General features: G+C 38.0%; 1 protein-coding gene across 2 annotated transcripts in view; it reads left to right on the top strand.

The window, feature by feature from the left end:
- LOC121011792 (torsin-1A-interacting protein 2-like) overlaps positions 1-11,609 on the top strand; it is a 31,901-nt gene that overhangs the window by 17,228 nt on the left and 3,064 nt on the right. Inside the window, exons 1-3 of one of the 2 annotated variants that reach the window (XM_040446472.1) lie at positions 5,594-5,732; positions 5,936-6,112; positions 8,861-9,382. In XM_040446472.1, the coding sequence (XP_040302406.1) occupies positions 6,079-6,112; positions 8,861-9,382 (556 nt within the window). In that variant the 5' untranslated portion in view covers positions 5,594-5,732; positions 5,936-6,078. Of the gene's footprint in view, positions 1-5,593; positions 5,733-5,935; positions 6,113-8,860; positions 9,383-11,609 lie in introns of those variants that run through there. The other variant, XM_040446473.1, reaches the window with a different exon arrangement.

Here is an 11,609-nt window from a genome sequence, read left to right as displayed (position 1 = left end):
AGTGTAGGGATAAGGATAGAGTCTTAATTTTAGAACTGGGATTAAATCCAATTGTTAGAGCTCAATCCTGAATTACCAAAAACTTTTTAAGTCCCTTCCAATGAAGGACTCCCTTGATCTTGGTACTGAGGTTGACGTTGTAGTTGAGTCCAGTGGTGTTAGGTATAAAGATTAAGAAGCCTACGGGGATGGATGCTCTCAAGGAAGTCCTTGTTACATTTTTTAGGCCAGTTTACGGTCATAATTGTGGTGGATGTAATTGCTGTGTGATTTGTTCTATCACCTGAGACTTTCCACAACACTAAAATAAGCAGTTTGAGAAAATTTGAAGGATATGTGCAGAATCACCCAGGTCATCTGTGCTAGAGTCACAATTCAGACCTAGATTCAGGGTACTTTGCAGTATGTTCACTACAAGTTTTTTTTTTTAGTGTCACGGTTAAAAGCTTGGGTCCCACTGTCAGATTGAGTTCAAATCCTGACTCTGCCTTTACTAGTTGTGTGTTCTTGGGTAAGGTTCTTAACCTCTCTGTATGTCCATTTCCTTGTCTGTAAAATAGTAATAAGACTATTAATCCATACATCATAAGACTGTTGTGAAGATTAAATGAATTAATACATGAAATGCTTTGGATGCTGCTCGGCATAAAGAAGACGCTCAATAAATGTTAGCTATATATTTTTGTTGTAGATGTTTCATATGTTGTAGCCATGGCAGAAGTATATATTACTTGAGGGCCAAGAGAACCTGATTTTTATCCCTAGAGCCTAAAATGACAGGATTCATTAAAATAAAAGTGTTTAAAGGCAGAAAAAGGTACATATACTTATTGGGCCCGGACTACCATACATTTGTCATGATGGCATTTATGTCTAAATTACCATCCTAGATTGACTGACTGATACTCTTGTATCTTGGCTGCTAGGCTTCTAATTCATATTCTCTCTCCCTCCTTCTGGGGCGGGGGGGGGGGGGGGCCCCCTTTTACCACTTAGTGTTGCAGATGCCAGTGCTTCCTGGTACTTGCCTCTTCCTTCTTCCCCAGGTCTCTAGGTCTCCGTCCCCTCCCCTCACTGGTTCCCATAGAGGTTACAGGATGAATAGAGGTTGGGTGAGGTCTTGCTGCTCTCCCAGCCCTGATTTTCTTCTCAACGGCAGCTTTTTCTTGTCCTGTCTCCTTTCAACTGGTTATGACAAAGTGCATGGGAGGCTGTCATTGAAGTATACCTCTGTAACAAATTCATTGCTTGTGAGCTCAAAGAGTTACCATTACAGGCTTTGCCTTTTGATTTTTTTCCTCACAGAGCTGATCCATTTTATTACTCATTTAACAAAAGTATTAACTACATCGAACATACAGAAAAATCCAGAAAATAACACTCACTAGGTACTCAGATCTAAAATACGTTAACATTTTGCCACATTTGCCTCCATTGTTTTGTTTTGTTTTTTCAAGATACAGTTGACACAGTTGAGACCCATTCTTGTCCTTCTCCTATTCCTGCCCTTCCCTCAGCAGAAGCAAGCACCAAATGGAAGTTTATGTGTATCCTTTCTGTTCATGTGTTTAATTATTTTATATCTGTTTAAGCAGTGTACAGAACAATAAAAGAATTGACTGCTTTCAAAATTTTATTATTCAGTAACAGTAACATTTATACATAAATGTGATGTGCACCAATTTGTAGAGTTTCTCTTCGACACTTAATTTTGTATGTCGGAGTCTGCTGAAGTTGGTTGTTTGTTGCTGCAGTGCAAAGGTCATGTGTTACCAGACAATGAATACATACCCAGCAGTCACCATTACCATTGGTGCAATAAGATGGAACAGAAAGGATACATCTTAAAAGAACACAAGGCAGCCACCTCTGCAGAGGAAGCAGTGAGGCAAATTCGTGTCCTTGTTTATAAAAGTCCCAGGATGTGGAAATTAAGGAAGGCATCCCTCAGCCTACCATCTGGAGCATTTTCCATAAATGGAGACTAATCTGTTTAACCTGTTGCAAGCCCACATTGAGACTGTTAACGCAAATTGATACAAGTATTGCTGCAGATTTCAGGGTCACAGGGAAGTGCAAAAAGTGGAAAAATGGATCATAACCTCCACATATGTGGGACATTGAAAAACAACATTTTACAATGGAACTTTTCAGGGATTCACTGAAAGTAAATCTTTTGTGCCACGTGAAGCACACAGGTCTTCATCAGTTCCTTTTTGCCAAAGATCCATCAAATGGAAATGATGGTATAATCATGGACACAATGATGGAATGGTTTTTCCCACAGCTGCAAAATCTCCAACATCCCCATTTTCCATCAGGATGAGGCTCTGCCTCACTTCCATTATGCAGTCCAGAGTTTCTTAATGTACACATTTCATGGCATGGATTGGATAATGCTCAAAAAGTTGACCTGGCTCTGGAATATTGGTCTCCAGATCTCCCACCATGTGACTTCTTGTGAGGATGTGTCAAGAACCCCTGTGTTTGTACCACTTCTTGTAGCATTGAGGGAATACCATTTCAGCTATGAACAGTGTGATATGTTTGTTACAAAGGGCCTAAATGAAATGGGCTACAGGAACGTGTGCCTTGTGACAAGAAAGGTATTTACTGAGCAGTTTTAAGATTAGAGAAATCCCTGTAATGGTTCGTTTTGCAGAGTGTTTATTGGCTGCATCCTAGTTAGCAGGTAATACATTTTTGAAAGCGTTCAGTTCTGTTTGTTGGAAACCAAATTAATTGAGGGTATCCTACATGCAATAAAATGTACAAATTTTAATTTCGATGACAAACGTTAACTACCTTAATAAAGATACGAAACACTTTACTAAACCCAGAAGCTTTCCTCATGCCCTTTTCCAGTGAGTACTCCTTCCCCCAGTAACCACTTCTATGTTTTCTGTCACTATAGACTACGATAAATAACCATTTGCCTATTTTAGGACTTCATATAAATGGAATCATTTGGCAGATACTCCTATGTGTCAGTCTTTTTTCATTCACATTTCTTAAGATATATCCATGTCGTGGCTTGTATCAGTTCATATTTATGCCATTTGTTCTTCTTTTGAATCACTCTATATAGTATAAGTTTGTTTCTTAACTTGTATGTAAAAGTTACAATACTGCACTTTTACAAATTTTTGAGATAGGTAATTCATTGGTTTAATTGCCATATATAATGTTACATTGTAAGAATATGCCGCAGTTTTTTTTTTATTTTAATCCTCTTCCTTATTCATGGACATTTAGGTGGTCTCATTTTTTCCCTCATTTTAAACAATGCTGCCACAAATATCAGTGGGCACTTGAGGGAGAGTTTGTCTACTGCATGTGTCTAAAAGTGCAATTGCCTGTTTGTAGAATCTGCGTGTCTTGTCTTTACCAGATAATTGCCATATTGCTCTCCAGAATTGAATAGCCGTTTACCTCATTGCCAATAGGGTTTAAAAGTCTCTGTGTATCCATATCCTCACCAACACCTGGTGTTGCCCGACTTGTTTGCCAGTCGGTACTTGTAAAATGGTATTGTATGTCATTGTTAATTTATTTTGCATTTCCTTAACCACTCTTATTGATTCATTAGACTCTTCATTTAACAGTTTGTTCACCTCTTTTCCCCATTTATTTTTTCATAGCATTATCTGTCTCTTACTGATTTGGGGGAGTCTATGTATTCTGGATATTAATCCCTTGCTGATTTTATGTGTTGGCTGGTATTTTTCTGGTCAGTGAATTTATGTTTTAACTTTGATTTTGATGATTTGTATAGAAATTAACATTTTAAAAATGTGATCACATTTGTCAGATTTTCCCTTTATGGCTTGTGTATTTTATATCTTGTTTAAGAAAACCTTGAGGTTATAAAGATATTTGGTATTTTCTTCTGAAAATTCAAAGTTTTGCTCTTTATACTTAGGTCTTTAATCTGAAATTACTTTTGTGTCAGGTGGTATGTAGAAATCTTAACTTTTTTTCCCATTTGAGTTGTCACTTGTCCTCAAACTACTCATTAATGCGTTCTTTCTCTTTTGTCACTTAGCCAATTTCCTTTATGTGTGTATGCATGTATTTCCTGGCTCTATATTCTGTATATTCTCTTTGTCTGTTCTTGCACCAATGCCCTTATTGTTCTTATTTCCTATAGGTTTATAAGAAGTCTTGATATATCTGATAAAGATAGCCAGCCCCCCTCCTTCGGAATTACCTTAACACTTCCTAATCCTTTACTGCTCTTTGTGAATTTTAGGGTCAGCTTGTCCATTCTGTAAGAAACAAAACAACAATCAAAAACTTGTCTTAAGATTTTGTTTTAAATTACAATGAATCCGTAGATTAGTTTGGAGAGAATTGACATTATTGATTTAGAGTCTTACTGTCTATGCACTTAATATATTTCTCTACTTAGGTCTTTTTTATGTCCTTTAATAAAGTTTTATGCTTTTCTTCCTAAAGTTTTTTTTTTTAGTACATTTTTATTGAGGTATAATTTACATAGCATAAAACTCACCCCACTCTATAAAGTTCTTGCATATATATATATATGTTGTTAGGTTTTTTTACCAGGTACCTTTTAATTTTTATTTTGAGATACCTTATAGTTATTGTGTGATAGCCTGTTTGCTTTCTAAAGTTTTTGTCCTGGTGCATAGGAAAGTTTTACCCGTTGTTTTCTCGGTTTCGGCTGGCAGGAAAAAATTGTCTTAAGAAATCTGAAAAAGACTGAGGACCTTTTATTTTCTTTCATGAACTAGGATAGGAGAGAAACCCTCATTGCAGCATATGATGGTAATGTGAAAAGGAGAGCTGGAAGCCCAGTCTCAGGCGATTGAAGAAGATAAAAGGATGACAAGGAACTCTCCAAATCTTAGACGTGTTCCTAAATGTTCACACCAGCAGAAAGGAGGCCTGCCTCTAACTCCTCCCTTCCCTTCAAGTTTATAATTGGTACCACTCTATACATTCATGGATCCATTTATTTATTCATATTATTTTTAATTAAAATAGGGAGTTCTTACTCTACACTAGGCTAATACCATACATGTGGAATTAAAATGTTATTTTGTAAAATTAAATTTTACAAAAGAGTGCTGTGAAAAAGACATAAAGTTAGTTGGGTAGCCTTGCAACTAGGCTATCAATGTAACACTTTCTAAACCTCTTTTTCACATATATTTTTATATTTAGTCCTCATAGCAGTCCTTAGTCACTTTTACAGATAAGGAAAGTATTGTTCCTGACAAAAAATGATTCAACTATAAAATGATAGAACATTTTATTATGAGTTGCCTCTGATTTTGATTCCTTTTGTATATAGTTCATAGTAACTTCTACGTGAGTCGTCTTTGAGCACTGCGCAGAAAGGCATTGTATAAAGCGATCTAAAAAGAATACTGCGAGAAAACCACTAAAAAGTCAGTGACATAACTCCCGTGTTTATTTCCTACACCTGACACCAAGGCAGCCACCTTAGTTTGTAGGTACTCCCTGTGCATTGTTACTTAATAATGATAAGTGAAAGCTAATAGGCTGAGAGATTGATATGGGGCAGAAACTGAAGACGTAAAGGAAACCTGCAGTGATTAACTGAGCAGTGACTTAAATTTCTACTCTTAGAATTACTCTTCATTCTATTTTCAAAGAACTTCTCTTTAAGATTCTGGCCACTTGGCCTTTCTGATCCTTTCACCACAATGGAACATATTAAGAGATTATGGCATCCATGCAAGGTTAATAATCTGAAACTTTTTTTTCTACTTGTAGTTAAGGATTTGGTGATCCTCACTAAAACCAGAAAACATTTCTTCTTCACCAGAAAAGTTTCGAAGAGGAGCTACTACTCAGAGTAAACAGATTGAATAAATGAAGCTGAAATCGGCATTTCTCCCATGTATGAATAAAAAGTCATTTAATTCTTTTCATTTTATTTTAGTCACTATATATGCCTTGTTTCCTGGGTCCACGGGAAGCATGAGTCTGTTGGGACTTGGGACAAGAAGAAAACAAGACATCTTCACAAGAAAAAACAGACATTAACAAAAAGTATCCCAAAGTCTGAAGAGCTAGAACACAAACATGGCCGACAGAGGACTTAGGGATCCTGCAGAGGGTAAGACTAGTCTGTACAGCAGGTTCATGCTGTAGGAATCTAGACCTGTACTAAGATCTCAGGTGACTGAAACCTGAAGTTTGGAAGTAAAGAAGTTAGCTTAGTGGATTAATTTGTTATGATGATGATTCTTTTTTATTTGCTGAAGTCTACCATAACATCAGACCTGAATTACAAGGAAGGTTCATGTTTTAGAGACTCCAGTAGTAGGAACCCATAGTGTTAGAAAAATGCATGCATCTTAGAAGGGGATGGCAGACCAGTTTTTAGAGCTGTATTCTTTTTTTTAAATCAAGAAAACAGATGTGCCATCTGTTTATTCATCCTGCTTGTATATATATGTAAGAGCTATCAAACAGGCAAATTATGAAGTAGATATTTCAGAAGAGAAGGGCATATTTACTTAGACCTTTTATTGAGGATATTTTAAAATATATAAAAGTAGAATACTATAATGAATTCCCATGCACTCAACATTTAGTTCCTTTTTTTAAGTCTATTTAAATTCCAGTTCATTTATACCAGTTAATAATTTACAGTGTAATAATTAGTTTCAGGTGTATAATATAGTTATTTCAACATCTAATTTTTTTTAATATTTTTTTACGTTTATATTAATTCAATTTTTTGTGAGAGAGAGAGAGACAGAGTGCAAGCCAGAGAGGGACAGAGAGAGAGAGACACAGAATCCCAAGCAGGCTGCAGGTTCTGAGCTGTCAGCACAGAGCCCAAGATGGGGCTTGAACTCATCAACCTCGAGATCGTGACCTGAGCCGAAGTCGGACACTCAACCGACTGAGCCACCCAGGGCCCCCTCATCATCTACATTTCAGTTATAACCTGTATAATGTTTATCTTGTTGCCTGCCATGGAATATTTAAATACGAATCCAAGGCATTATATCATTTAGTTTATATCTCTTAAAGATAGATTTTTTAAAGTAACTAAAATAGCATCATACCTGGAAAATATATTAATAATTGTTCCTTAATATTATCACAAATTTAATCAGTATGTACACTTCTCCAGTTGTCTCAACATCTTTTTTTTTTTTTTTTTTTTTTTTTTCCTTATTTTTTTTTTTTTTCTCCACAGCTGGTTTTTTGTTTTTTTTTTTTTTCTTTTTAATGGGCCACTCTCTGTATTTGATTGATTTATCTTTTAGGTTGCTTTTTTTTTTTTTTAGGCTTTACTATAAAAAATACCACACATACATAAGAGTAGAGAAAGAGAGATGAAATGAATCCCATGTTCCCATCAAATGGCTCCATCTGCTGCCAACATATTGTTTCATCTGTAGTTTCTCACTCTCCTTTATCACCCATATTCTTGAGGCAAGTTGTTGACATCGTGTAATTTTAGCCATGAATATGTGAATACTTACCTCTAAAAGGATGCTTTAAAAAATCATCACAATATATTGTACTTAAAGGATGACCAGTAATTCCTTAGTAAGAAGGAATATCTGGCATTCAAATTTTCCTGATTAACTCATAAATACTTTTTCAATAATTGTTTGCCACTAGATGCAAACAGGTCACACATTGCCTTTGATTGGTGCATTTGGTCTCTTTCATTTCTCTTAATCAGTAGGGCACCCCTCCGTTTCTTCTTTTCTTGCCATTTATTTTTGTCTCTTGCTGTTATTAAAGTAACAGAAGTCTTTTGTCCCTTTGAATTTTCCCATCCTGGGTTTTACCAATTACGTCCTGAGGCATGATTTAATATATTCTTCTATCCCTGTATTTCATGGAAACTGGTAGGTAGCTCTAGAATCTTGATCATATATCAGTTCATTTGTTTGGCAAGAATACTATACCTGAGGGGCGCCCCGGGTGGCTCAGTCGGTGGAGCGTCTGACTTCGGCTCAGGTCATGATCTCGCGGTCTGTGAGTTTGAGCCCCGCTTAGGGCTCTGTGCTGATGGCTCAGAGCCCGGAGCCTGCTTCCGATCTGTCTCCCTCTCTCCCTGCCCCTCCCCCACTCACAGTCTGTCTGTCTCTCTCTCAAAAATAAACATTAAAAAAAAAATTAAGGGGCGCCTGGGTGGCACAGTCGGTTAAGCGTCCGACTTCAGCCAGGTCACGATCTCACGGTCCGTGAGTTCGAGCCCCGCGTCAGGCTCTGGGCTAATGGCTCAGAGCCTGGAGCCTGTTTCCGATTCTGTGTCTCCCTCTCTCTCTGCCCCTCCCCCCTTCATGCTCTGTCTCTCTCTGTCCCAAAAATAAATAAACATTGAAAAAAAAAATTTTTTTTTTTAAATTAAAAAAAAAAAGAGTACTATACATGGTATAGTGTACTTCCTACTGCATTGAATTGGGAGGTTAATGATGTCTGGTTTTCCCTGTTTTTGTGATGTTAAAGATTGATCAGCTGGTTCAGCAGTTGTGAGTCTGGTTCATCCATTATAAAACTTCTCATAAGCCTTTTGCATAATGGTTTTAGTTGCTACTGATGATTATTGCCTAGATACATTATTTCATCAGGGAAGAGGATGTGTTTAATACACAAAAATTGGTTCTGTTATTCAAAATAGTTTTACATTAGTATTATTTGTTAGATTTATTAACACATAATAAATTTGTCTTACCTTTAGTGGAAATCAAGAGAAATAATGTTTAGGAAGAGTGCCTTGCTAACCATAAAAATCTATATACATTTTACTTATTATTCAGTTAGGGACCTTGTTAAAATACAAAAAAATAGGGATGTTATTTTCAATTAAAATTATAAATTTTTATCTCAATAGCCTCTCAAGAGGATTTGAAAAATGACCCATCAGTAAGTTCTCAGGCACAGGAGACCATAGTCACAGCAAGTACCACTGAAGAAGCTCAGACCCCAGACCCTGTCTGTGGTCTTAACAAAGTCCACCAAGAGGTAGAAAATATAGGTCCAGGAAGTGCAGACGCAGGTGATCAATCAGAAGATTCAGATGAAACAAATTATGGAAACTATCCAAAGGATAAAACAGAACATGAGAACAACCAGAGCTTTCAGAATGAAGAGCAAGGCCATCAACTCCCTGATTCAGAAAGTCCAGGTGAAAAACCCTTGGATCCAGAACTCAGCTGTTCTCCAAGTGACAAGGTGGGAAGAGATGATGTGCTCTTACAAAGCGACTCTGCAGCCCTCCCTGAGGAAGTGAGCAGCGGACCTGGAGATGCACAGGAGCCACCTGCCATGGACCCTCAGGATGCCCCAAGCCCTGATCGTTCCCATGCAGGGCCAGAGAACCAGGGCACAGTGCGGAGGCGACTGCTGGCGCCAGGTAAGGGAGCCCACTGGACTTCTGTTTCGTATTGCTCTGTCACTGAGGACACAGCATAGGTCAGGGGCCTTTTTGTCAGCTTCTCTTTCCTTCATAGGACCAAGGCCTTTGGGCCTTGCCCAAGGTCACTTAAAGACATATGACTGAACTTAGAATGAGGTTTCTCATCTCCTAGACCAGCTCACTACACTACTTACGTAGCTTCCAATACATAAACAGCATTTTAAACAGTATTTAAACATTTAAACAATATTTACTTACTGTTTGTAGTAATGTAGTAAGATTAAAAAAAGGGGGGGGCGGTGGGGGAAGGCCTGACTTTTTATTTTTTTATTTTTTTACTTTTTTTTAATTTTTTAACGTTTATTTATTTTTGGGAGAGAGAGACAGAGCATGAACGGGGGAGGGGCAGAGAGAGAGGGAGACACAGAATCGGAAACAGGCTCCAGGCTCTGAACCATCAGCCCAGAGCCTGATGCGGGGCTCGAACTCACGGACCGCGAGATCGTGACCTGGCTGAAGTCGGACGCTTAACCGACTGCGCCACCCAGGCGCCCCAAGGCCTGACTTTTTAAAACTTTACTAGCTTTTTCTTTAATTCTTAGGATCGTATTTTTTATTTACAGTTTTTTAAAGCTTTTACTTTTGGGGAAACTAAACACTACGTAAATCAAGAGATGGATATATTTAAAAACCAGCATCAGTGGTACAGTGCCCTTAACTCAGTCATATTTTAGTTTTATAAGACTTCGAGCACATCCGTTAATTTCTCTCTGTATGATTTTCTCCTCTTGTATATTAAGGAGAATAACCATCATATCTTCTCTTACGAAGATACTGTCTTCCTAGTGGCTAAGTCCTTAGCTGGAACTCAAAAGAGACACAGATTCTAGTTGTGGCCCTGCCACTTGCTAGCTTGGGTGACCTTGAGCAAGTCTCTTAACATCCTGGTACTTCAGTTTCCTATTTGTAGAATGAAGAATTTGGACAAGAGGTATCCAGCTCTCACTGTCTATAATTCTATGTGTGGATATGTATTTTATAAGTACTTAGAAGAGCTCAGTCTAAAATGCCTATTGGCCAATGCAAACGAACATAAAATATTACACATTCTGTTCATCAGGGGCTTGACTAAGGGCTGGAAATTAATGTTTCACTATAAATCAGTGACCTATCTCAAATACATGTTTTGTTCATTAATCATTAGTGTAGTCTGTAACTTCAGGGAAGTCAAGAACTCTCTCTCTCTCATCCATTATGTCTCTGTGGCACCTGGCAAGAGAAGCAACTTTATGAATAGCTGTTACATGAATGAATGAATGTGACTTGTATGAACTATTATGTCCCATCAGATTTCATCATATGCAGGTTCACTGAGTGGAGGAAGAAAATATTGTTTTAAAAATGCACTCTGTGTATGCAGAGCAGCTTAATATAATGGAATGAACTAATCTAGCAGATGAGAAATCTTGTTCTAAACTCAACCACATCTCTTTTTTTTTTTTCTTAAGGTTTATTTGAGAGAGAGAGAGAGGGAGGGAGGGAGGAAGGGCTGGGGTGGGGGTGGGGGAGAAAGAATTCCAAACAGGTTCCACACTGTCAGCACAGAGCCCGATGCGGGGCTTGAACTCACCAACCCAAGTTCATGACCTGAGCTGAAACCAAGAGTCAGACACTTAACCGGCTGAGCCACCCAGGTGCCCCACTTAGCCACATCTCTTTATGTGACCTTGGGCAAAGCCCTTCCCATCCCTGGGCCTTTTGTCAGGATAGGTAAGGTGAGGTTACAGTAGGTGATCATTAAAGATCCTTTCATATTCTATGCTATGATACCTTAAGTTCCTATATTTTAGTGTGATGTGAATAAATACACTATCCTTTATAGGTGAAGATGATTCTTTTCTTTTTTTAAACTGTTTCATTTATTTTTTTTAATGTTTATTTTTGAGAGAGCCATGAGCAGGGGAGGGACAGAGAGAGGGAGATAGGATCTGAAACAGGCTCTGGGCTGACAGCAGCAAGCCCGATCCCACAGTCTCACAAACCATGAGACCGTGACTTGAGCCATAGATGCTCAACCAACTGAGCCACCTAGCCACCTGTTTCTTTATGTTAATAGAGTGTACCGTTTGAGTTCTTTTTCCCATAAGCACACACCTATACCGTAGAGTGCCTTCGAGTGCTACACAATAGTGCCCTCCTTTTTTTTCAGCCACACATTTTAAGA

The sequence above is a fragment of the Herpailurus yagouaroundi genome, unplaced genomic scaffold, assembly GCF_014898765.1.
Source record: "Herpailurus yagouaroundi ecotype Mexico unplaced genomic scaffold, PumYag 195, whole genome shotgun sequence".
NCBI classification, from domain to species: domain Eukaryota; kingdom Metazoa; phylum Chordata; class Mammalia; order Carnivora; family Felidae; genus Herpailurus; species Herpailurus yagouaroundi.
The sequence above is the reverse complement of the archived record's forward strand: the minus strand, read 5'-3'. Positions and strand labels throughout refer to the sequence as shown.